General features: G+C 46.5%; 1 protein-coding gene across 6 annotated transcripts in view; it reads left to right on the top strand.

Moving 5' to 3' along the window:
• LOC119436060 (TOX high mobility group box family member 4) overlaps positions 1-25,131 on the top strand; it is a 526,181-nt gene extending 501,050 nt beyond the window's left edge. For 4 of the 6 annotated variants that reach the window (XM_037702802.2, XM_049655538.1, XM_037702804.2 and 1 more), the window contains 7 exons: positions 10,554-10,770; positions 11,979-12,100; positions 13,745-13,961; positions 17,601-17,816; positions 18,666-18,809; positions 19,782-19,963; positions 23,170-25,131. In XM_037702802.2, coding sequence (XP_037558730.1) covers positions 10,554-10,770; positions 11,979-12,100; positions 13,745-13,961; positions 17,601-17,816; positions 18,666-18,809; positions 19,782-19,963; positions 23,170-23,233 — 1,162 coding nt within the window. In that variant the 3' untranslated portion in view covers positions 23,234-25,131. The remainder of the gene's footprint in view (positions 1-10,553; positions 10,771-11,978; positions 12,101-13,744; positions 13,962-17,600; positions 17,817-18,665; positions 18,810-19,781; positions 19,964-23,169) is intronic. The other 2 variants (XR_005188964.2, XM_037702805.2) reach the window with 2 other exon arrangements.
• Positions 25,132-27,091: the final 1,960 nt, after the last annotated feature.

Here is a 27,091-nt window from a genome sequence, read left to right as displayed (position 1 = left end):
TCTTGTCCAGAGACATGCCGTAATGTAGAGAGAGAGAAACGGAAAGAAAGACAAGGAGGTTAGCCAGTGTAAATACCGGCTGGCTACCCTGTAAATTCTCAGCCTTGCCTTCGAGATGTTTCCCCCAGTTATGCATACACATAATCAGAGCTTCTCTTGTGAAATAATGAGCAGGAAACACTGGCAGGAATTCCTAATTATTATGTTTAATGAGAATGTGGCGATTCTGCTCGCAAGAGAACCGGGCGACACGAAAAGCACCGCGAGAAACAAAGAAGCAAGCGAAGCATCTTAGCACTTGATGCGTGCTCAGATAAAAAAGAGTGATAAACGTCAGCTTTTCCATAAAAACTTCTTTTCGTTGTCGTCTGTCATTCCTTGAGACCACCCGAACTGCCATTATATGGCCTTACCATTTGCTATAGCTTTTCTTTCCGTCTTAGTTTCCGTAATTTGTTTATTTTCTGTTCCTGTGCCTTGTAAAGTTACATGTAGGCCACCTGACAAATGCCCTGCATTTGGCCTGTATAAAATAAATTAAATAAAATGATACATTACTTGTTTCTCCTGCTAACGTCACTCCGTGAACCGCAAGAGCTATGCGCGCTACAGGCGTCAGGGCGTGCGCGGAGCAGACGATAAGCAGGTGCCGCGAGAGAGCCCCCGCGCCTTTGCTCCTCTCCGCTACAGTTTTTTTCTTCATTCGTAGCGCCGTCTGGCGAACACGCTGTGAAGCAGGAGCCGGCGTTGCAGAATGTGTCCCTTCCAGACCAGCGGAGTCGGCGCTCCTGTCTTATCTTACTCCGTGTACTGGACACATAGTTAAAACACGTTATTTCGTGAAAGTCCGTTAAGAAATGATCGTACTGATCAAATCTTATAAGGTTGATATCATATATATTGCTATTGATCTTTATAGCTACGCGTAAGAGAGTTCTGGTGACATTACAGTGTTAAATACGGTAATGCAATCTCGGCATATCTCAGCAGGCATCGCCGAATAAACTGCAAAACGTCTGCACAGTTTCGTACCAATAATTGTCTGTGGATGGAAAGAAACAGCCTGTGACTTGACGTCATCTTATTCTAATGGTGTTGGCTGTACATTTACAAATGTTTCCTAAGTGGCGTAATGGACGTATAATTTTCATCAACTAGTGTTTTGCCCCGCGCGATGTGGTCGCGCTGCTGTCGTACGAATCGCTTTCCGGCCTCGCATTCGCGAACTATGTGAATAGACCTTGCAAGCAGTGGACCTCACTTGTAGTAACCTTTTAGTGGCAGGGGTGCGTTTACGGTTTCAAATGCTACATTACAGCTAGGGCGAATGATTGAAATACAATTTATTTCCTACTCCTGTCTTTCACCCATTGGATCAGTTTTCTGTTTGTACTGTACAGCATGTTTGCAGCTACACAGTACATCAACAGTTAGAAACTATGTTTTATTATCGGGACTGCCGGTTAACATGTTGAATGCATGTGAAATCAGCAACAAGCTGTCTTCCGGGTTGGTTGTGGACATGCCAGTTGCTGTTTAGATGTACGAACGGGTCGAGATTCTGCTACGGCGTTTTACAATTATGCTTGTATCTTATTGTACTGGTGACACTTTGATGTTCACCGGGCACAAAAAAACTCGTAATAATATTCAAAGCTCAACTCTAGATGTTGGTGAGCTTCAATTCGCTCATGTCAGGCCTGGTAGAAATTCTACGCTGCAGGAGTTATTTGATGTTCTTCCTAAGAGCGGGTAGCGACTTTGAAATTATTAGTTCGACCGCGCATGTGGTACATCAAACATCTCAGTAGTCGCCAATGGTAAATCGTTGGTAAATGTAGACAAAGGGTTATGTTTACAAGGGTGCCTAAAAAATAAATAATAATAGCTCGTGCTGCATTTGTTTTGCACAATGCTGGCCGTTTAGTTGGCGAGCCGGATATGTAAACTGTGAAGTAGTTGCGTGCTCATGACGGCGGACTTGGCGTTTGCTAGGGTGCCTGGTCGAAACTTCCCATCGCTGCGTTCTCGCCTTCGATGTACCGTTGCTTCTCCCCGGGTCACTTGGCTGCGCGGTGGTCCTTATACTGACAGAGCACACGCCTTAGTCGTTACTTGATCGACGTTTGCCGTCATTTTCTATCCATCAAGGCGAAACCGGCACGTCCTATTCTCCATCTAGTTGAATGCTACTCGCACGGAACACATCGGCTCTGTGAACACATGCGTTCACTGCGATGCATCTTTCTCTATTCTTTTTTCCAAGGCTGTCTTTCTTGTCCCTTGTATTGCTTTCGTGACTACGCCCCTTTTGCGAAACGTCCATTTCGACGTGTCGCGCAACTAATGCGCCCTCCTTTTCCTGCCGTCCAAGCGCCTCCCTCGCTAGTAGATTTCGACATCGTCTTTTTGCACGGTTCCTTTATCCTAGGTTACGTCACGTAGCACGCCTGCCGCTTTACAAACCTCTGGCACCACGCGGTTGACCTTGCGTTCGAAGCAGGCGCACGCACGCGCCTGTGTGCGTGCGTGCAACATGTGGTGTGCGTGTGAAGAGATGTCTGCAGGCCAGCTGCTTCTCGGCACTTATCGTGCTTTCGTGCCCATGCAATATCGCCGCAACACATCTACCATAATTCTCCGCACTGCACTCCGACTATAGTGCAATGATTTGTTGTCAGCAGCTGTGTATATATGTATACAAGCTCCGCGGCGAGTTTCCCAGGCGCGCGCACATCACACTATAGCACGGTGTCATCGTGGACTTTCCGCTGGCGTTTTCGTACTCATCCACCGTCAAGACACAGGCTGCTGCCCCGCAAAACATGGTTCCGTCTCGTAGATACAGATCATTCGAGCCATGAACGGGTGATCGCTCGTGTGTGTCTATACGTTTAGGCGGTGAAAACCGCGTTGCCACCACCACGTCTGCTGGTGACCTAATGGCGCCTCTCGCCGCGGCCAGCAGCCGGAAACTTGACGCGGTGCGTGCTCCGAACGCGCAGCCACCAAGCGCTTTTGCCGCGGTGAGCAGTGGCAGGTGTGCGAGCGTGCTGTATGGTCGCCGTATTAAAACCTATTGTTGCCGGTCGACCATAAAATGCCGTCATTTACCTGACACGGCTCTTCCGATCAAGGACCTTTTACTATCTTTGCCAGAAGCCTCCTGCTGTCCCTACAAGAAGCGTGGTGTGCATGGTGTATTATTCGCCCTTGCTTTTACCACACGCCTCGTTTTATGTGGGAGTTGTGTGGGAGCACGTTCGGTTCCAAGTTCCGTAGTGCAAGGATGTGAAATTTCATATGCGCCGGTTAGGCAAGCATTCTCCATAAAGGACGTGGAAATCGCGCGCCGTATAGTGCAAGTGAACGTGCATTTTCATCTGACTGCCAGTCTGGTGCAGATGCTTTCCATAACTTTAAATAAAATTTGTGTAATTGGAGCGTTTATCGAGAAAAAAAAGAAAGAAGCAAAAATGAAAATATTCGTGACGAAGGTGCTCCTAGCCATTAGACGTGGTCATCTATACCTGCCTGCGTATATAAATATATTAATGGTGTGTCCTCATCTCATTATTCTGTTTTGTTTTGGAAAGTTTGTAGATGACATTAACTGTGCCCGCCCACTCACTCACCCAACTGGGACGCGATAGCATTCTGGCGTCCAATCATCCGATGATTATCCGTCAACATCGCTTTAGTAGAAGCACCTCCACTCGGCAGAGCAGTGTCGTGGAAAGCGTCGCGCTATCCAGCGCCCCCACCGCACACCAGCACGTGTCTCGACATACGTGCCACGGCTCCTCTGCTCCTTCTCCCCTGCTCACACTGCCAGTTCGTGAGGATGCACCTTGTCCAATATTTTCATTGTCTTTAAGTAAAGGGAACCGGACAGAAGAAACGCTGCGTTCATTCTGTCGGCATTCCAGCCCTGCCTTGTTCCCTTCTTCTTTCTCAACAGCGCTGAAAATATTCAGTACAAGTATCTTTGATTTATCGAGTTGTAGCCGATGGCTGCTTGCCTGTTCTAATTTTCGCGATCCAAGCTACACGCCGCTTCTTACAATAGCCTACCATGTCGGACTCCTTCAAAGGCAGCCACTACCTGTTATAGTGCTTTCAAGTGTTGTCATGCAAACGCCCGAAGCGGACAAACATCCCTACTTAATCAGAACCGTAGCGCAGGTGGGACTAAACTTTCGTTATCAGCTCGCTTCGGCACTTCCGAAGCAGACGATGCGGCCGCTGTGTCCACGTGATCCCTCATACCACGTCACGCCGACGCTGGCGCCAGCTTTTCCAGAGGTGGAGCTCGCCCCCAATACGTCTCGATCCTTCATTTCACCGAAAATTACGCGTCCACCTATTTTTTGTGTCCGAGGAAGGGCGTTCATGAAAAAGAAGAGCAGTTTCGCGCGAAGGGCGAAGTGATGGAAGCGATAGCAAGGTTTAGCGTGGGGGCGATATGTTTTCCCGACGCAGCACACGAGGCAACTGCTGCTGCGCATGCAGTAGAAACATCGCCTTGGCGTCTCGCGACGCTGGCGTGATCAGGAGCGCTGCCAGCAGACGTCGCACCTCGATGGCGCACTAGATGAGACCGAACGAAAACTGTCGGCGTTTGTAGCTTGAAGTTTACTTACTGTCCGTTCAGCTCAGATCACTGTATGCGTCCATTTGACCTTGTCGTTTTTACAGCCAAACGCACCGAGTGGCCGTTGCGGTCGTAGAGAAGTAACCAGCCACGTGCGGGCGGCGCGAACGCGCCTCGAGTAAGCTGGAGACACATGGTGCGAATTTGCGCGCGATCCGCCGTGCGGCGCGTCGTAGACAAACTTGCCGAATGCGACGATTCGGGACACATGGTATACGAAGGAGCTTAGATCCGCCCAGAGCCGACTATTTTACGGAAGCGTTTAGCTGCCGCCATCTTGGGCTGTTAACGCTGCTGTATTCTCTCTTTAACGACGAAGTGTATGTAACTCCAGTCGATTCGCAAGCATGAAAATAGTTGTATAAAAGCGTTTCATAACTCAGCGTTTCATAACCGTGTTACATGACTTCGCTTCTCATAAAACTTATCAATTGTTTGTGTATAAGCCCAAGATGGCGGCGCCCATGAATGGAATATAAAATTATCTATACATGGACGCTTAACGTGTAACTTTGCTAAGAAAGTGACAACAAACGTCTTTACACAGCTTTTTTTTTCTTTTTAAACAAACGATGCCAATATAAACACGTCTGTGCGAGCAGCGTAGTCGTGTTTCCGCAAGGCCGCGTCCGCAGTGTCGGGTCTGTTGACAACCGCCCAGGCCTATCTCGCTGTGCCGTCGAATCCGAGACCTTTGCCGCTTGCGAAACGACCGCATGCAGCTCATAATAAAGCGCCCATGTTGGTCAACACAATCAATGTCCGAATAGTTATGTTGCTCTTAAGTTAAAATACGATTAGTTTTCCCGATGCCGTTGATAGCGATGAGAAAAGAGGCCTGCCAGGCGAGCCGCTTAATTCGTTCAGATAATTGCTGCGGCTTCTGCGCTGACCGCTTCCGAGTCGAAATCACGCCAATGATTCACTATTTCCCGCATCGTTTTATAAGATGCACACTTTCGAGGTCACTTTTTTCTATAAGTTGTTTCGTGTCAGAAACAAATGGTAGCCTATTTTTGGGCCGCCGTCACCGGCGAAAGAGGCCAGCGTAATAGGTCGCAATAAAAGCGCGGTGTCCCAATCAGTGGCAAGAGTAATTTTAGTAGTAAACTCCCTGCCTCCATCGTGGCCTCCGATATCGCGCGCCGTTGCGATCTCGGAAGCCACTCATCCATACCCCACATAAATCAAAGAAGCAGCAGCTCTGGAGTAAAGCCCCTGGAGCAGGCCCTCCCACCCCCTGGCGGCAGTTGTCACCCAACCTTATACTCCTTTCTGTGACTTTGCCTGACGTTATGGTTTATCTTTTAGCTTTTAATGCAAGTGTGTAACAGCTTATCATGAAATAATACAGTGACTCCATATGATCTGAAACAGATAGGGGATCGGTATTGCTAAAACAGCGGCGTTGGTATCGTTTCGGACATCGGTAGAATATTCGTTCTTCTACGGTAGGTTTTCTGCACCCGCCTTGGCGTTTCCTGTAGACAGTAGCGCCACACTTCACGATATTATTATTTGTATCAAAATATCAACCCGTGAGGCGACGGCACGTAGTGCTCAATAGAATCGTCCGTCTACGGTGGGTTTGCTGCACGCGCCTTGGCGTTTGCTGCAGAGTTGCGCGTAGGTCCGCCACCTTGCCCTCCGACGCATCCATATTAAGTAGGAAAGCCACTCCTCTTGAATGCAGGAGACGGCGCGGCTCAACGGCCGAGCATACTTGCTCGTTCATTCCGCGTCGTTGGCGGCAAGATGACTTTCACATAAAAAAACTCGAAGAAAGAACGAATTTAGATAAAATTGTTGCTATAAGTTGTTCGTTGCGAGTCACTATTGGCAGAAGCATTTTTTTATATATATATAAGAAAACTCGGACACTATTCTAGATAAAGTACGTTCTACAAATGGTTCGTTCCAGGTTGTTTTTAAGCGAAGCTTTATACGCTCACAAGTGTCGGCGATGGGGGTGTCACGCTGAAAAGTGGGCCGATCCTGGTGATAGTGCAGAAAGTGTCCAAGCTCAATGGAAAATACCCCTGTCATGTGGGCCGAGCCTGATGATAGTACAGAAAGGGTCCAAGGAAAATGCCAGTACTGTGCGGAGAAGTCTTCGGGCATCTTCCACATGGTGTGGGCATGCCAATCAACCCCGAACCTCGCCCCAAAACTAAACCCCACCCGGGAGGACTGGGAGGCAGCCCTGCTCGGCTGCTCCGACCTGGCGAGCCAGAAGGCCCTGGTCGACCGAGCACGTGCCGCGGGGGTCGCCAATGGGCTCCTGTAATGAGGAGCCCACCTAGTGAGTGTGAGAGGTGGCCCCCTCCGGGCCACCTGAAACTTCCTCCGTGTACTTGAAATAAAGTTTTTCAGACAGACAGACTCAATGGCACATACCCCTGAGGGGTATGTCGTGTCGAAAGAAGGTGTACACCCTGATCCGGCGAAACTACAAGCTGTTGCCCAGTTTCCATGACCAAAGACCTTGAAAGACCTGCGCAGCCTCATTGGGTTAGCGTCATACTATCCGCAATTTCGCCACCATAATAGCACCTTTAACGCAGATTCTTGGTGGTGACCACAACCTTTCGACCTGGTCACCGGATTGCGATGCCGCATTCACGAAGCTGCGTCGTCTCTTGACGTCTCCCCCAATCCTGCGCCATTTCGACTCAAGCGCTCCAACAGAAATCCACAGGGACGCCAGTGGCGTCGGCCTTGGTGCCGTTCTCGCTCAGAGAAAGGCTGGCTTCGATGAGTACGTCGTCGCCTTCGCCAGTCCTGCACTCACTAAACCTGAATCGAACTATTCTGTAACTGAAAAAGAGTGCCTGGCTATAATTTGGGCCATAAACAAATTCCGCCCGTAACTATATGGCCGCCCATTTGACGTGATTACTGATCACCCTTCGCTGTGCTGGCTGTCGTCCTTAATAGAACCATCCGGTCGTCTTGCTCGATGGGCGATTCGACTGCAGGAGTACCACATTCGAGTGCTGTACCGTTCTGGCCGAAAACACTCGGATGCGGATGCCTTGTCTCGTTCGCCACTAACAGACGAGGTTCTCTCCCCGAAGGCCCCATTGTCCGAGTCTTCCCTTGCTACCACGGATATCCTTCTGGAGCAGAAGAAAGACCCTTGGATTTTGTCAATGCTCAGTTTCTTGTCCACCCCATCGACAACCACTACCAATCGCGCCTTACGTCGCCAAGCACATCACTTCTCCATTCGTGACGGGCTCTTGTACCGTCGTAACTACCTCCCGGATGGTCGCAAATGGTTGCGTGTCATCCCTCGGCATCTACGTTCGGATATTTGTGCAGCGTTCCACGACGATCCCCAGTGCGCACATGCAGGTGTACTAAAGACTTACGCGCGTCTACGCCTTCGTTACTACTGGCGAGGGATGTATCGATTCATCCGTCATTATGTCCGCTCCTGTCGCGTTTGCCAACGCCGCAAAGATCCCCCTCGTCGTTCAACCGCTCCATTGCAGCCTTTGCCTTGCCCAGCACGTGCTTTTGATCGTGTAGGTATCGACATTTATGGACCTCTGCCTACCACATCAGACGGCAACCGCTGGGTAATCGTGGCCATCGACCATCTTACGCGCTATGCGGAAACTTCCCCTTAGTCCAGCGCTTCCGCACGTGACGTCGCCTGGTTTCTCCTGCGCCACATCATCCTACGCCACGGAGCTCCCAGGGAATTACTCAGTGACAGAGGCCGCGTCTTCCTCTCCGACGTCATCGAGGCTCTTCTCAAAGAATGCTGCACCATTCATCGCACCACTACTGCATACCATCCGCAGACTAATGACATGACCGAGCGATTTAATCGAACTCTTGGTGACATGCTGGCCATGTACGTTGCATCAGCCCAAACCAAATGGGACCATGTTCTACCATTTCTGACCTACGCTTATAATACCGCCACGCAGACTACCACGGGATTTTCACCCTTCTTTCTCCTGTACGGACGCGAACCTTTTTCCACAATGGACACTATCCTTCCGTACTGCCCTGACAACACAGAAACCACTACCTTGTATGAAGCTGCAGCACACGCAGAAGAATGTCGCAAGCTATCACGTATATTTACGTCCGAAGACCAGCAACGCCAGAAGCACCGTCGAGAAACTTCCCGTGTTCCTTTATCCTATGCTCCTGGCTCGTTAGTGTGGCTTTGGGTTCCAGCCCCTACCCCTGGACTGTCACCGAAACTCGCGTCGAAGTACCAATGCCCATACCGCGTGATCAGCCAAACGTCTCCAGTCAACTATATCGTCGAACCCCTCGAGCTATCTTTGGATCATCGCCGTCGAGGACGCGACATTGTGCATGCCCAGCGTCTCAAGCCGTACTATGATCCGCCTGTGTTGTGCTATCCCTAGGTCGCTGGGACGGCTTCCTTTTCCGCGGGGGAGATAACTGTACTGTGAAATAAGGAGCAGTGGGGATGTGGCGAGAACGACGACGAGAGATAAACCTTGTTTCGGTGCGCACACGCGCACATTTGTATCTTTTTCCGGCTCAGTTCTTTCACCGGCTAACCAGCTGTTGCATAGCGCGAGAGGAGCCATACATGTCCTGAATGTTATCACCTATTCTCATCGTAAAAATATTGCTAGTGACGTTTATACTTACTCTATATGATCAGATTTCGTTTTGACGCGAATAGGTTTGTGCATTCTGTAGCGTACCGTTGCGCTGGAATAAATAACGAGTCATATTGAATAGCCAACGCACTCGACCCGCAGTACCGATTTCGATGTGCGACGATCAGTTTGCTTCGAGTGCCACTTGTTTTTCTGTGCACATATTTCACAAGAGAGACAGTTTTATTGTGCTCTGAAAATACATAACACAGCGGGTGAGAGAAAACGCTAATCGTTAACAAGATTGTCCAATACTCAGATTCGTGAGTCACAGATTTGGCGCGGCCTTGTTCTTCACTGTCACTAGTAAAACTGGCAATGTAATTAGACAAAACGCCCAATTACATAATTCTGCTGCTTCAAGCCCAGTTGCTATAGAAGGAATGTTTTGTCTCCAAGGGATGCTTTCCTGCTCCTCTCAATGTCGGCTTCTGACGTCGCTACGCAGCAGCCACTTAAGGCGGCGACGGACGACGGAGACGGACTTTGCACATGGACTTGAGAAGAATTCCTTCCCGTTTTCTTGCCGGTTTGTGCAATGAGGTGCGCAGCACCCTGTCATTGCAGCAAACTTGCCCCGCTGAGAAGCACCGTATAGTACTGTTGACGCTGCACCGTAGAGCAACAAAACAGAATGTCCATCCTAACTGCACTAAACAACACACCGCCATGACACATCCAGCCCTGGCGTGGCAGAGGCCGCAGATGCTCGCGAAGGCGGTGGCGCGGCAGGCGGCAGCGCACATAGGCTCGCGACGACGGTGGCGCGGCGGGCGGCAGTGTAGGCGTAGCCGTCAAGTTTGGCCTTTCCTCAAAAAGATGCTTTTTGCGCATGTCAGCAGATTTGGCGAATAGAGGCGCGAGCGGCGCGAGCGGCGCGTTCAGACCGCAACTCTGCTCCTCAAGGGGAGCATATACAGCAACTCTAGTTTCCTGCAAACAGTAGCGCCACACTTCGCCGTATTATTATTTGGATCAAAATATTAACCAATGAGACGACGACACGTATTGCTCGGCGAAGACAAAAGGACTCCTGCCAAGTGCCGCGTTTCATTTGGCTACCGTTGGTTGAATATTACACACCTTACGCTACTAGACCTAGGAGATCGGCGATGGATGCAGCAAAAGAGATACCTGAACCTCCTTTGAGCCCGCTGCTGGCATCGGTCCTTCGTCGGTAGGATTTTGCGCAGTGCTGGGGGGAGCTTTGGAGTTTCTAATCGCGGCGCCCGCTTTCGCAGTGTTTCTTCCTACGAGGGTCCATACCTCGGCCAGTACCCATCTCCGCCGGCGGCGCCGCCGCCTCAAGGTGCTCTCATGGGCCCACCAAGCATGCTGCGTGGACCGGCGCCCAGAGCCGGATCGGCGGGCAGCGGCTCGCCGCCGGGTTCCAACCACACGTCGCCGGGCCAGGAGACCACCAGTGAGGATAGTGACGACAGCACGCCGCTGTCTCAGGTACGCAATTTTTTTTAAATCGCCGAGCACGTATTCGTAGCGGTCGGCACACACCTGTGCATTAATGTTGAGGCTTCGATGGAATCGGGGAAACTGTTAGGCGTGTTCTTTTAGGTATGCCGTCGCGAAAACGTTTTCTGAGCGTAGCCTTGCCTCGCTGTCTGTGTGTATTCGCATGCGCTTCCCGACGAAATCTTTTCGGCAATGGCGGCGTTCCAGCACGGCACTTACCTCGTGCATGCTGTTCACGTGCCGCGCTCGTGACTCCAACTTCGCCTTTTCGAACAGTTGCGGTGGCCGCGTTTCACAGGTTCGTGATGCGTTGGCTTTTCGTCTCTGCTTGAGACAGCTCTCTCCGAAGCACAGACGTGAACCTCCGTGCTTCGCGTTCGCGTTTCCGACTTTTGTCGCCCCGCATGGAATAAGCATCGTGCGAGTTTTTCTTGCGTAAAAGGCGTCTGCGGGCTATTCTCATTCGGACATTAGAACCTTCGTGTTCATTTTTATTCCGGACTCTACTGCGCGCATTTAGGTGAGAGAGTTGTCCGACCACCATTTCACGACGTGCGTCTGTCATTCGCTCCCACAAATGTAAAGGGTGATAGATCTGTGGTGTGTCTAGCTTATGTACTGCTGCTAATACGCAGTTTCTGACTTAGCGCGGTGGCACGTTAGGACTACAATTGAATGCGTAGGTGGCTAGGAATTAAAGGAGTCAGATTCATGTTATAAAAACCATTCGACGTAACGTTATATCAAGGCAACATTCAATCAGCTGCGAAAATGACTCTGAGCAAATCGTTTTTTTTTTTTTTTTCGCCTGCTTGCTTAAGATTGCGTAGTGGCTGGCCCACTTTGTACTCTGCTGGCGGCAGATGTGGGTGGCGAATATTGACAAAACGACTGTAGTCTGCTTCGACAGCTCTGGTACGCCTTTAGAGACTCCATCTCGGGAGACAGATGGCTGACGCCTGCTGAGATATGTAGTTTGGAGCGCTACTCCGCTATTGCTTGATTTCTTCCGTGGTTCGAGCCTTGTATTGACTGACGCAGTGACTTGCACGAGCTCATCACTTAACTCGAGCCTGGCCCAAAGGTCATCTGTGTATTTATAAAGCAGTTCACGCTAGCGCGGCACCGGTGTAGAGCTACTGTTGCGTTTCGACGCTGAGGCCGGCCCTCACTGTGTGCCCTCTTACCTTGCGCAGCTGGTCGGAGGCGTGAAGCGACCTTCTCCCGAGCCGCTCATGGACAACGGTGGAGGCAAGACCGCCAAGAAAGCCAAGATGCCCAAGAAGAAGAAGAAGAGGGACCCCAACGAGCCACAAAAGTCAGTTTCTACTGCTGCACCATGCGCCCCTCAGCCAAGGGACTGCTTGGCTGGCTGCGCTGGCCAGCCCCAGTCAGCCGGCCTTCTTTTATTGGCAAATGCCGCGCAGTATCTTATGGAATTACCAGAATAAAAATGTTATGTCGTTTTTTTTATTTTTTTTTTATTTTTATATCTTTTGCGTTTGTGTGTGTGTCTGTGTGTGAGAGAGAGAGAGTGATTATTCCTCGCACCTCATGGACAGTTACGTCAACTGCGAGGGGCCTAACCAGGTTTCGACCACTCAGTGGCTTTCTTTGTAGAGCATTTCCTCACCCTCTCCGCCCTGGCCCCGCAGACCCTCGTGCAGATACGAGAGCGCGAGGGAACTTCACAACTGCTACACGCGCAAACTCGCGTGCAAAACCTGCGTGACCAATAACAGCTGCCGTAGCAGGCGTCACAATGTCGGTGGGCGGTGAGCGTGGAGGAAGGAAAGAACTATAGGGGAGCATTACGTAACAGAATTGAAGCCGCGAAGCGTCGGCCCAACACGTGATCATGTCGCGGTAAGTTTAGTATCTTCGTCCGCCGCGCTCAGCGCACGCACTTTCGAAAATTTGGACGCTTTTTTAGGCTTCGCCAGGAGCGGAACGCGATAGCCTTGGAAGATCCCTGACTGCTTGTCACGCTTCTCGGCAACTGCAGCGTTTCTCTCTCTCTCTCTCTCTCTCTCTCTCCACTTTTGCCCCCGCGCGCCGCTGTCGCGGAGGCGAGCCCCATCTGGATGGTGGTGTTGCAAGGAACCGAGCGGGCGCGCCGCTGTATGAATGGTAAAAACGCTGGAAAAGGGGTTTGAGTTTCCGCATATCAGAATTATGTTTTCTCGTATATTCAAATTACAATCTGACGCTATCATGTCTGTAAGTTGTGTTTTAAGTTGTACTTTACGATTTTTTGGCACATTTTACTTTTGAGAAATTCAATTAGTTCAACTATCGCCTCTGCTCTACGCGGTGGGCCTGCGTGGTTGGGGTTCAGGATGATTTTTCGCCAAACGACTGTCATCACTGACACTCAATTTTTTGTGACATGGGGCCCTTAACGCTGTTGCGTTGAAAGGCCCTTAACGCTGTTGCGTTGAAAGGCCCTTAACGCTGTTGCGTTGAAAGACAACGGGTGCGATGTGACAGCAACGTTGCATGCAATGAGGACAATAAACTATGCGTTGCTTTAAAAGATAGAAGTTGCGCAGGGTAATTTGGGGGGGGGGGGGGGAGGTACTTTGAGAAAAAAGCGAAGGGAGTGGCTTCACGGAGAGTTCACTTGCGAAGGCTGGCTGCGGCAAATAATGCTTCCTCCTAGTTTAAACTATTTCCTTCCTCCATGGCGCTGAGGTTTAGCACTGCCTTCAGAGAGGAAGTGCACGTAGGAAAGTGAAAGCATCTTACGCCTCTTGTGGTCCTCTGAAGTTAATACCATAGAATTGCTAGCGACTTTGTTCATTTGAGCTTTTGTTCTGAATTCTCGAATTCGATTGTGCTTTTTAGCTACGACTCTGTCATTTGCTTGTACCCCGCTCCCTTCATTGTTTGGTTCCACATTTGTTATGCGAACGGCCGTGATGTGGAAGTGCGAGCTGACAGTGACTTGTGTCTACTGCAGGCCCGTGTCGGCGTACGCTCTGTTCTTCCGTGACACCCAAGCAGCCATCAAGGGTCAGAATCCCAACGCCAGCTTTGGTGAAGTCTCCAAGATAGTGGCATCCATGTGGGACGGCCTCGAAGCAGACCACAAGAACGTGTACAAGAAGAAGACCGAAGCTGCCAAAAAGGAATACTTGAAGGCCCTCGCTGCCTACCGGGCGAGCCTTGTCTCCAAGGTAGGCAGCTTGTGACGTTCGTCACTTGTTTCTTCCCCCTTAGTGCTTCTGTACTGGCCCCAAATCTAACGCGTTGGTTCGAACTGCTGTAAAATGGACCTACTGTGTCTTTCATTTGGATCCTCAGTTGAAAATAAAATGCGGTATTTTCGTTTAGTCTGGTGTTAAGCAGAAACTTGTGGAAAGCTAACTCGTTGTACCAAACCGCAGCGAAAGTGTGTCGAGAATCATAATATGTAGCCGGAGGTTTATAGCTTGCCTACACCCCGTTTCATACAATGACCTGCGTTTTTTTCCGTAAAGACTTAAAGGGATTTTGGCGCTTACCGCTGCTTTGTTCTTGCTCAAATGTCACAGCAAACTCGCATTTTATGGTCAGGATCATTCAGTAGAAAACTTTGCACTGTTACTTGTTTGATTTGTCAAGGAGAACAAAAAGTGAATTTGCCTTCGGCAACTTCGCATTTTTTTTATGTCAAATCAGGCAATTAACAGTGCAAAGTGTTGAACGATTGGCACCATAAGAAGCGATCGTGCTGCGACATTTGAGCAAATTCGAAGTAGAGGTAAGCGGCCTAATGTTTTTAAAGTTCCCAAGGGAAAAAAAAGTAGGTCAGGCTACGAAGCATGGAGGAACCTTCCATGCAAGAAAGGCTAGAGAGACGGCTCTCACTACGTGCATTCACGACCAAAAAAAAAAAAAAAAAATGTTGTGTCACATAAAGCTGCTGCTGCAAAACGCGCAGAGCGAGGCTTCTGTGAGCACACTAATTGCATAGATTCCCCGGCTGTTGTCTGCTTTAAATGCGGCTTACCCAACGAAGCAGTTCCAGTGGGCCGTGCGTGCTTGCGACAGTTGTTAGTAGTTTAATTTTGCAAAAGTACTGTTTCTTTGTTGATAGGCAGTAGGACAACTTATACTGTTGCGAGTGCCGTGACCAGATGACAGTATACAATGTCTGATGTGCGCTGTATTGGCTACTTACACGGTGCTGCGTCATGTTGTGGATATGTGGCCTGCGCTGCAGTCAGTAGGCTTTGCAATACGCGTGCTGCACAAAAGCACTGCCAATAGTCATTCGCAATCGCGATTTCGCACTCCTTGCAGTTCTTCACTTCGTTGTCTGGCAAACTTATCACTTACCATTACCGCTTCCATTTTGAATATTGATTACTGGAGCTGTTACGTAGTGCATGTTGGCAGTGAAAAACTGGAACTTGGTAATTATTGACCAGCACGAGTTTAAATTGCAAACAAAAGGGCCGTTGACTCATTGCCCACATGACACAATGTAGGATAAGCCGAAGAAAATGGGTGGAGTCCAAAGAAAGCCGAAGCTAAGTTGATGTATTATATTTCTCAGCGTGTGACTTGTGCTGCTCAATGCTCCGCATCCGCCGGCACCGATGGGTAGGCCAAGCTTGATTTATGCTGACGCAGCGTCACCGCGACAAACGCGCATGCTTGCCGGGGCGTCCGCGTCACAGGCTGTGCTGGTGAACGATGAGCGAGTCGTGGCCGGCTGGCGATACCTGGACCGGGATTTTGTAGCGATGTCTTTTTTGGTGCGATTCCCTTTCGCGCTTTTCGGGCTTCGTCATTGGTTAAAGAGGCGTTCCCGCCTGTGTTATCAATGGGATCAGCCGGCAGTGAACGGTGGTTGATAAGACTGGCATAAAATCGAGCGGAACACATCGCTACATTATACCGGCCCTAATGGCTTGCCAAGTATATTGATGGTACCTACTTACCTCCAGCTAAGACAGGCACATGCTTTCAGCAAGCTGCCACGGCTCACGTTTGCCGCGCATCATGTTTGAACAATACGTGTGTGGTGCACTGATGGAACTTCCAATTTTCGCGTGTTCGCCGAAACCTTGCGAGCATGAGGTGACGAACTTTTTCCCATGTCCTTAGAAAGTTTGTGGCAGCGTTGGGTGGCGTGTATTCGGCACTGCGAACGCGTTGTCGGCAAGAGTGGGGCTGACCGACCGTACGGGATGCCCCATTCTTTCAGTCCGTCCTGTGGATCTAGTGAGTCACTGCGCGTGGGGCCTCGAATACAGTATTGGCAGGCCCATATGGTGGTCAATCTATTCAGTGCGCAGTACTGCAATGAGCTGCGCCAAATTTTCTCTTATGGGTACCGAGAAACCTCTCAATCTGCCCCTTGTCGAAAAGAGTGTGCACTGCCTACAACTCCAATCCCTTCGTGACTCGCCCTATAGAGAAGTGAGTCAATGCCACTCCTGACTAACGCGTTGCGTTTGAGTCACATGCTGCGTGATGTGATGCCGTTTCAGCCGAGAAGACTGAGCATTTACTGGTCTAAAAAGAAAGGCTGTTAAGAGGTGCCATAACATGCCGAGCAATTTTATTGCTCCGTAGATATTAGTCGTGCCATAGCCTTAGGGGGGAAAAATAAGTGGCACATTATCTTCGAGCTTGTGTGCCTTGTTTCAAATGATTTCTCCTTAAACATTAGCCTGATTAAGAAAATGATTAGCTTACCACGGTTCTTGATTTTGTTTCATTGGAAATATCTGCTGAGTGAAGATGGGTATTGAGAAAGATGCAAATGGGAGAATTGTTAATATAGGCCTTCTGTCTTCTCTGCATGATTTACATAATTGTTAATGCATATAGCAGTAGCTGAAGTTGCATTTACAAACAAAAGTATGCTTATGGCAGAGTTGGTTGATCACTGCAGTGGAAATTGTTATATTGTTAACAATAAAGTGGAGTAGCATAAGTAATGCCACAAATGGTGCCTTCATGCCTGATTTTATCATTTGGCACACATTTTTATGCCTGCCCATAAAATCTTAGTACATCTCAGTTTTTACAATTGCTAGCAAAAAACGTGTTTCTGAACTTTCTTCATTAAAAGCAAGTGATAATCAGACTCTAGAGAACTACCCTGCTACATGGCAAGGGTTTACATAGCAGCATGGTATTTATTGAATGTTGAAGTGGTCACGGTGGCATTGTTCGCTTGTGTTGTCTGCAAAGCAGCAAGCTATTTCGGGCAAAATGAAGAAATTTTCGCTGTAGCGTAGTTTCTTTATGTTAACAGAATGAATTCTGGAGATGCCTGCAAGGTGACCATAGATTTGCAGAAAGGAAAGTTGGCATCCACCTGAATTCCAGTAGATGGTAGATGCCAACTTTCGCTTTTTTTATGTTGAGCAAGTAGCTTCATCCTGCTAATGTGTATACATCTATCTGCATACATCAGCTGCTTTTCGTGTTATCATATTAATGTACATTGGTAACACATTCATGAAGCTGAACCAACATTATGTGGTAATTGGGATGTCAGCCCTGTATGATCTATAATCTAGTGTCACATTTTGCTTTTTTCTTAATTGTCCTCCAGTGAACTTAACATGATATGTTAGCATCAGATTTATTGTTGTAGTGTCAATGTATTAATTCAGGGCAAGAAGTTTTATATCTGTGGTGGTCATAGCAGGGGTGCTCTTGTTACATTAATATTCTTTAGAACAGGAGTCTGGGCTTGTTAAGAATAACTCAGGTAGCATGCATATATATGCGCCACACAAATTCTCCTTTGTAATTGGGAACTATATGCTACATAGAAATGGGAAGAAGACAGATTGAATACTTTGTGGCAGGCCGCTGCTGACCACTCGGACACGCTGTACGCGAGTGGGCCTGTCAGTTCGTCAAGTGCAGTGCCCTCACCACCCCAGGGGAGCCTGTCACCCCTGCAGAAGAAGAGTCCATTGCTGACCTCGCTCATGGAAGGGGGCTCCCCACATAATCAGTACATGGCCATGAGCCCGCCCCAGGGCATGCTTAATGCCCAGCAGCAGGTATGGTCCAACATGGTAAGCACTCACTTTCTTAAACTCCTTTTTTTGTGAAGTGCTCTGTGGTCCAATGCTGTTTTAGTTCAGATCTTCTGCGCTGTAATTGACATAGCCTTTAACATAGGCTATATGTCTTCTCTCTCTTTTTTTTTCTTTTGTGTAAAGCTTTTGTTTAAATCGCTATTTAATTATGAAATGGTCATTGTAGCTTTCCCTGCAAGGTGTTGTGGACAACTTGAAATTTCTACCACTATGGTTTTTGTACCTTCCTTTCTTTCTCTCTCTCCTTCTTTCTTTCTTTCTTTAAGCATACGCTCTCTATGAGCTTTATATTCCAGAATATTATTTTTTCTATTTATAGGCAACATTTTCTCTTTTTTCCATGGAGCACAGGTTTTTTCCCCTTGAAATATGCAACAATATGTTATGAAACAAAAGCATAGTTATTGATGTCATTTGTATTGTGTAACGGCTTCATTTGGCAGTGACATATCCAGCAACAGCTGGCAACAGTGTTACACGAAGTGTCACTATTCTTGTGATATTGACAAGGCATTTATCACAGTTAAAAAGCATCACATGCAAAAGGCATTTGGGCAAAGGGAGACAAAACACATGCATGCACTACATGTATGTTACTGCACTAAAAAAATCTAACAAACAAAAACTAGGACCAACCTTGTGAATTGCTACTCACCCGAAAGCAAACAATCCGCTTGTGATGCTTAAAAAGATGTGGAAATCATTGATGAGCAATGGAGAGGCATGGAGGGAATGGGTATTGGGGGCAGTAGATTCACACATCAATTTGTGCTTGTCAGGTACTGTTGCTGACTGGGCATGCGGGTTCTGTGTTTTTCTTACAAGCATCCGATGGCACAAAGCCCCTCCATGATGCAGCAGCAGCCACCTCAGCAGACCATGATGCAACAGCACTCTCCACCCCAGCAGATGATGATGGCTTCTGCCTCGGTGGCCGCTTCATCCTACACTGCTGACCTGATGTCAGCGGTGAGTACATTTTAGATATTGAAACCCAACCCAAGGCTCTATGGCTGCCGCTGCGTGCCATCCTTTGAAGCCTTGTTTGTTTGCTAGCTCTTCTGCATGTGTGTTGCTCTAGAACTGCACAGTAATGCCTTTTGTTTTATTTTGGATTATTTTCCTTTTTTTTTTTGTTGTTATCTTGGCTGAATCCTTTTTTTTTATGTTAAGGAGCTTGTATAGGTCTCTGGTGCCTGTAAAAATTGTTTACTTGAAAATGAGTTGGGTAATAGCTTTACTGAACATAATGACAAGCCCAGACTAACACTCAGAAATTGGAATCATGCCTTGGGAGGCGCTCAAATACTTATACACTGGCATCTTGTTGTATTGCAGGAAGATAAAGCCCTCTTTATGGGGCTATCGTGTGGTAAAACCTAATGCCAGCTTTCGATTTGCAGTTATTAGGAGTAATAGCTATGTATTGTTTCAGTGAATGTGTATTGTTGCCAGAACGTTTCTGTAACTTGTGCTTGATCTGCAATATTATAATTGAAATTGGCCATTGCTGTTTATTAAGTAGGTTGCTATACCGACACAGCAGCCACTACCTCCATTATGCATTGCACAGTAGGTGGGATTATATTCTGAAAAAGAAAGTTTCTGTAGCATTTGTCCGTCAATATAGTTTTATCTTAAAAATCTGCACTGGAAGACTGAGAATGATGGCTTGTATGAAGAACTTCTGTTTTGTGTGCCTGCATTTCTTGTGGTTAAATGTAAACAAAAAGAGCATGCTCTTTGGTTCTTGCTAGTTGGGTGCCTGATGCATGTTTGCGTGCACGGGTGGGAGGAGGCGTGGCGCCGCTAGCCGCCCCTCATCACGTGGCTGACGCGTTGAGTGGAGCTGCTGCGGCGTGGACGGCTAGAAACCCCCGAGGCGCGTGTAGTCGTTGTGGCACGCCTGTTGAGGGGTGTTGCGCCGGTTGAAATCTGCAGCCTCCACCCTCGCTGTCCAGCCCAGCTTCCAGTGGTGGGGGCATGATGGACCAGCAGGGGCATATGCCTGGAGGAGCTTCCCACCAGCGATGCATCCGCAACGGCTGCCCCAACCCAGCCATTGAGTCACATGACTGGGACCGAGAGTACTGCAGCAGCGAGTGTGTCGTCTCACACTGCAGGTAAGCACACTTTTTGGAGACTGCTATGTCTTCTCTGAGCCTCTGTACTCACAGAAAACACTTTGCCCGTAAACATTGTACACAAGCACTTGATATGACAACGATAGTATGAAAAGCATATTAAGAGTGTGCAATGAGCCAAACAGTTAAACCAGAATGTCTGTCATTAGCAGAGTGGGCTGGGCGCACAAGAAGACTAGGGCAGTTGCAACCACGAAATAAGTCAAGCTTAGTCATGGTGCAGTATGCTACACGTTGCATATTACGCTACAAAACTGCTGTAATTGTTGGCAAAAGTATAATTACAACAAATAGTGTTTGGTTACTCACAACCAAAGTGTGCTAGGAATGAGGCCACTTCCTTGAGCTGTCAGAGGTTGCAGAACTTTCTTTGCCAAGACCTTTTATAAACTACCTTAGCAGAAGAAGGACATTGTCACTGTGTTTATCTTCCTCATGGTAGACAATCCTAGTTAAATGAAGTTTGAGGTGGCCATGTGAGAGGGGTGTTTCTGAGCGGTCTATGTCCACTATGTTAATGTCTCATTTTGGAGCAGAGTTGCATACTTCACTGCCGTAGTTCTGAAGAAACTCAGATGAGTGAAGGAATTGCAGACATGCTGACATTTTTCGAGATGTACTTCGTGTACATCGTTGTCACAAAGGCATACCTGACAACTCTCCTGAATTTTTCATAATGTTTAGGAAGTAGCGCTCATTCTTTAATTTTACGAATGTTGCATTAAGTTTTACGAAAATTAATTCTGTTTACGAGAAATTTTCACTCATCAGTCTTTGACACTACTGTTAGAAATTTGCCGATGGCGAAAGGATGCTTGAGGGGTACTTGCTTTGAGAAATTTTGTATGGACAAGTTCCTTTAGCAGACAAAGTAGGCAACAGCTGAGTCTAAATTAGTCACTGGGATCTAAAAAAACATCGTGTTGCTTGTCATTCTCCACTGTTCAAAGTTTGCTGCTGCTTGTGTGCTACGTCTAAAGGCAAGTCATCAATAATGAAGTGTGTATGTATCCCAAAGAAGACACAGTGCTCAGGGAAAACTAAAAAAAAAAAATCTTGCTATTCTCCCTGTCGCACCCCTCCCTCGGCGTCATGCCCACTGGGTTTTTATAAATTGTAAACTTCACAGCTTGACAGGTATGCAAAAGAGCGACAGCTAAAATGCTGTAGTAAGCCTCTTTAATGAATGCATTGATGAACTGAAGGTGATTGTTGCACGAAAATAATCTGAACTACCTTGTTATGCAAAATTTTCATAGCAAGCATGTGGTTAATTTTACATATGATGAAAATTGCACAGCATAAACTGACATACCGTATGCATTGGCAACAGTGTTGTGTAGGAGCTTGACGTGCAAAGGCATCAGTGTGCAACATGTGACTCGTCTAATGCAGTTATTCATATTTTCAGGAATAAATATAATGTATACTGCTTGCTTTCGTGTTCATCATGTGCATTGGCAAGGCTTTGACCGCATTATTACAGTAGGAACTTAAATAGCAGATATTTGAACATTCACATTCGTTGCAAAAATATGAGAAAAGAAAACAAAAAAATCATCAAGGACATAATGGCCATACTCAGTTTTGCAAGAAAAAGTTCTCTGAGTGAATGAAGGGCCATGTTTGTAATAAATTACCTATATCTCGTTTGTCATTAGTAATTTTAGTGGCTGTAGGGTCAATGGCTTTAGATGTTCTTCAACTTGATGTGTTGTGCCACTTCCATTACAGCAAGAACCAATTGTCATTGTGATGTTATAGCAGTACCATTTCCAGCTGCATTCATGTATAACCAAAAGCTGCTAACTGCGAAAAATATTTTTGAAGAAATAAAAGTGCATGTATTGTCACTTATCAGTGTTCATATTGTTTTACACGTCATTGTACTTGTGCATTTTCCATGCAGCAGTATTAAATTTTTTTTTTTTTTTTTAGTGCTCCAGCAGCGTTTGGCATTTAGCTGTAGCTTCTATGTTAAGGTACTCGTCTTGCACTTGTATTGTAGTCTGAATAATTTTGATTACCGTTATTCTAATATACCGGGTGTTCATTTTTAAGTTTTACAGAATTTTTAAAAATCGCCTGTGGCAAGTAGCATAATTCTTATCATTGAGCTGGGTTGTTCGAAGAGGCGGACATTAGTAGCACAAGAAATCTGAACACATACTATTCAACTAATTAACAAAAATTGATTAATGAACTTCTTAATTACTTTAAGACACATTGCAATTTACGAATTGTAGCCAGTGAGTTTGCAAGACTTGAAATGAATTTCCAGGATGACACCAGTTTGGAGATATTGTTTCCCAAACTGGTGGGACGAAATACATGGGCGTTCCAGTTACTTTTGTGCTTCAATGTATAAAACAGCATTTTGCTAAAAAAGTAAGTGGAACAACAGTGCATTTTTACGGCGAGTTTGATGGTGCATATCTGCAAACTGGTGTCATTCTAGAAATTCATTCCAAGTGGATACGCCTGACACGTTCAGCGACTACAATTCGTAAATTGCAATATGTGTTGTAAAGTAATTAACTAAGAAGTTAATTAGTGATTTTTTGTTAATTAGTTGAATATGTGTTTCTATTTCTCGTGCTACTAATGTCCGCCTCATCGAATAACCCAGCTCAATGATAAGAATTATGCTACCTGCCACAGGCGATTTCTAAAAATTCCGTAAAGCTTAAAAATGAACACCCTGTATAGTTTACGTAGCATTAGTGTAAACAAGCTGTAGATATGGGTGCATGTTTCTGTCGACAGCTATCATGATTTTCAGTAGTTCTGTGCTGCTCCTTCACTTGATAGAGTATATAGACTCAAAACCTGTTAGAGCTGCCCACGTGGCCATTCAGATGGCCAGATGTATCAGTTTAAAAGACTTCTGTGCTCATGTGGCACCAGCAGTTGACATCTAAAGTATGCAGTGTTGCTGTAATTGAATATTCAGGTATTCAATGAGCACACAAGCTATAAATCCATGCAGTGTATCTCTTATTTGGTGAACCCTGCCCATGAAGCAGCCATAAGAAGCAAATGCTAACACTCGGAGTACTTGCTTCTTGAATGTAAAGCTCTTTTTAATTAACATTGGTCGAAGTAAAAGGTTGCTCAGCACATGTACTTAGTAAAAGGCACATCAGTGTGTTGCACTGTGTAAGCAATTGTTTTTCCTGTTTCAGGGATGTCTTCACAGCCTGGGTAGCACAACGGCAGGTTGCCAACACCAACACTTTTGTCAAGTAAACTGGGCCCATGGCACAGATCCAGACAACTGTGCTTGACAGCCTCCTATTTTTTTAAGAGAAAGATAAAGGGCCACTCTTACCCAGGTCTTAATATCTGGTATCCCCCCCCCCTCTTTTTTTTTTTTTTTGACAGTTGCCTCAGCTTCAGGCAGCACTTTCTTTTTTGTGTGTGCTGCTGCTTGTTTTGTGTTTTGTTATGCTTTGTTGCAATCTGGCCACTGGGAAAGGCTGATACACTAGTGTGTGGTTTCCTGTGTGTATAAACATTTGATAGTTCTATGTTTGTATGAAGTGGTCTCCTAGTAAATGCATTCCACATTGCCGCTACATTCTGCTGCTGACTGGAGGGAAAAGTCTCCTGCTCCGTTCAGCCATTCTGCTCCCCGACCAAGACACAGCTTGGTGCGCGAGTTGATGGCCACGTGGCAAGCAGCAAGCGAGACTGCCATCCCAGTGCTGCAGAGACTGTGGACAGAAAAGTGTGCTTCATTATAGCATTAGCCAGCAGCCTGGGTACCTGTGTGACAGTGCTCCCATGCAGAGCTGCAAGGAGAAGAGCAAGACAGAGCTGTGCTGCATGAACTAGAGTTTGGAAGTGGCAATTGGAAGTGCGTGGAGAGACGCTTGCACCATCGCTGTTATCTGCTCATACTCGTGTGCAAAGGCTCTTATTATCCTGCTGTAACTGCTGCTACCTGTGTAAGGCGGCTGACACCTGTCTGCTTCCTCCTTGTGCTTCCTCCCTTCATTTCTGCCCTAGCTTCTGCATTGTTTTTTGTTTGATGAAGATGTTTTATGAAATCCCATTTCCTGTGTTCAAACTAATAAAAATAAAAAGCCTGTTGTTGAATATTCTGTGTGAAAGGTAAAGATATGCCTGCCTGTGTAGTTCCCCCCCCCTTCCCCCCATTTCCCCCTCTAGTGAGTTGTGTGTCACATTTAATGCTGCAATGTCTAGATTCAGCCAAAGCTCTCGGCAACAAACCTGGTGGTCATGAACACACGGCACCTTGCGTTCATGTTAACACAATTGTGCGCAGCATACCTTGCTTAACTGCTGTATCTAGACTTTGTTATCTTTAGCGCAAGGTGTGATCCTGGAACTTGTGCAGTACTGCTCTGGGTTGGAGGGAACTACTGCTTGACATTACTTCTGCATCTTGTTCTGCTTGGTTCTTGTTCTTTCACTCTCTGGTTGGTGGTGCTAAGCAGGCCATTGGTGGCCTGCTTGGCAGCCGCTGCTCTCTCGAGTGTGGTTGCTCATCCTGCAATTCCTGTTTCACTTAGAGGGCTGTCCTCCATTTCTGTCTTGTCTTTTTGGGAACATCCTGTAAAATATGGTGTACATAACAGGCACATCAATCTGTTACAAAAACCTTATGTGAAGATATGTGGAATAGCGACTAGCATTTAATTTTGTATATGAACTGTACATGCCTAAGTACATGGAAATGTTTTATGGTGTGAAATCTTGCTAGAGCAACTGGGAAGAGGCTATTAAGCAGGTGCCCGCAATGTTTTTGATGCGGCAAAGCGTTAATGCAGTATCAGGGTTTTGGAGGAAACAAGGAAGAACAAAGTATTTGATTTCCTTCTGCGAGGCTTGTTGCTTGTGCCGATCAATACTGTGATGAAGTCTGCTGATGCTGGCATGCAAACTTTTCTGCAAGAAATGGCAAAAGAATGAAAAGATTAGCAGCAGTAGGTTTTTATGGCATTGCATTCAGACCACACAAAAAAAGTTTGACAGATTCACACCTTAGCTAACAAAGTGAAAGTTGCATCATGCATTGAGAGTATTAGTGTTAAGAGTGAGAGCAGTGTTCCATGATTACAAATGTCAGTTCTTGTACTGTTTTATTTAATCTAAATAAAGACATACTGGAACTCGACAAATGTGTTACACTAAATAGTTTTTTTTTTTTTTTTTTTCACTTGCCCCAATAACATTTCAGTTCTATTACAGTGATACCTTGCTTACCTCTGAATGGCGGTTTATCTCAAAGCATGTGAGAGCCATGGGCATGAGCATTATGCTTGCAGTGGTGATATGTGGTGTTGGCAGGCTGACATAAAACAACATGGAGATAATGCTGTAAGACAAAGTTAAATGTAATTAAGCATTTATGCCCGAAAGCTGAACCAAGAGAATGAAAGCAGTAATTATGTAAGGTATTTGGTTGTATTATTGATGTATTGCTTTGGCATTCATTAGAACTAAGCACTTGAAGTCTGCAAGAAATCTGAGTGTGAGAGTGGTTGCAGGCTTAGTGTGGGTAACAAAGATTGTAGTGGTGGATGGCATTGCCATAGGATATGAGAACAGGGCTTAAAGTCTCCCTTCAGTAGAGGGGGGGCCCTCATAGGGTGGCGACCAGTATAGCACGCATGCACACACACGCAAGCATATATTGCCGCATATTGTATGTGGCTTTTGGGCATCGTGACATTATATATACATATACATACATAACCTGTGGATCGTTAGAGTTACAGAATGGGTGCGAAGGGAAGGGAAGCAGTCGAAGACGGCAAAAATTTAAGTAGAGTCATGAGATAAGGTAATTTGCAGGCACAAGGCAGGGGTAATTGGAGATCGCTGGGAGAGTCCTTCGTCCTGCAGTGGACATAAAAATAGACTGATATATTTACAGATATATATATATATATATATGCACAAAAAGAAGGAAACTGAGGTGCTCGAATCTTGGTAATAACGACCTTAAAAGGCCAGACAATGAAGCAAACGACAGTATAGATGGAATCGGCTGCTGCTGTGGTTAAAATTGAAATCTAGAAAGAATCTAGAACAACCTCAGGGCACTACAACAGTATATTTTATGGTTTCACACCTACTTACCTACAAAAGGACAGGTGCATGTATCTTTGGTATAATGCATCACTCATAATGCACAATTGAATGAATGAAAATCAACTGGTAACCTAAAGAAACCAAGGTGAACCTTAACTAATTCACGAATGGGTAGCCTCGCGATCGGGTGGTTCATGAAACAGTATGCTAGCTGTGCCAAGAATTAGTCGAACAAGGGTAGTGACCATCAGGCGCAGGGCTTCGGGGAAATGCATGCAGCAATACGGCAATACCTGCTTTCCTGCATTTGCTCATGCCAGATCAACCAATAAATGACGATTAAATCAATGGAAAAATTGGAGAGTTCGAATTGCCTGCAAAAGGCACTACTGGTAATAAAATCAACTCCAGCGCTTGTCGAATGGATGCCTCAGTGCTACAGTTCCCTGTCAAAAAAAGCAACCGACTCCAATTAGGAAATTTCCAATTCGTACCAATTGGAAAATTTCCAATCATAAATTGAACTAACTGGAACATGGCAAATTTGGTTTTTTTGAAGTGGCCAATTGTACCCAATGAGTGCCAATTGGTTATAATGACCAATTGCACCAATGGGCAATACCAATACACTTATATACCCCACAAAGCAAACCTAAATAGGATTCCAGCTGTCAGAAACAGGTTTGCTATAGCCTTAGTACTGCATGCATATATAGCTATAACTCATTCCAGTTTCCTTGAATGGGTTCATAAACTGAAAGTATGATTTCCCAGTTGGTTACAATCTAGCTAGTTTATTCCTATTGGTAGTCCAATTATACTCAGTTGGGAATGTACCTAAGGTGGGCCTAGCTGGTTCAAACTGGCAAGTCCAATTGGACTCAATTGGTTGCATCCCTGACTCAATTGTAACCAATTGGAGGTAAGGATTTCCCAATGGGCCCAATTGATTCCAATTGGCAAGTCCAATCGGACTCAATTGGTTTCACTTTGACTCAATCGTAACCATTTGGAACTAGGGATTTTCCAATCGGTTCCAGTTGG

The sequence above is a fragment of the Dermacentor silvarum genome, chromosome 1, assembly GCF_013339745.2.
Source record: "Dermacentor silvarum isolate Dsil-2018 chromosome 1, BIME_Dsil_1.4, whole genome shotgun sequence".
In the NCBI taxonomy this organism is placed as follows: domain Eukaryota; kingdom Metazoa; phylum Arthropoda; class Arachnida; order Ixodida; family Ixodidae; genus Dermacentor; species Dermacentor silvarum.
This window is presented reverse-complemented; position numbering and strand designations above follow the sequence as displayed.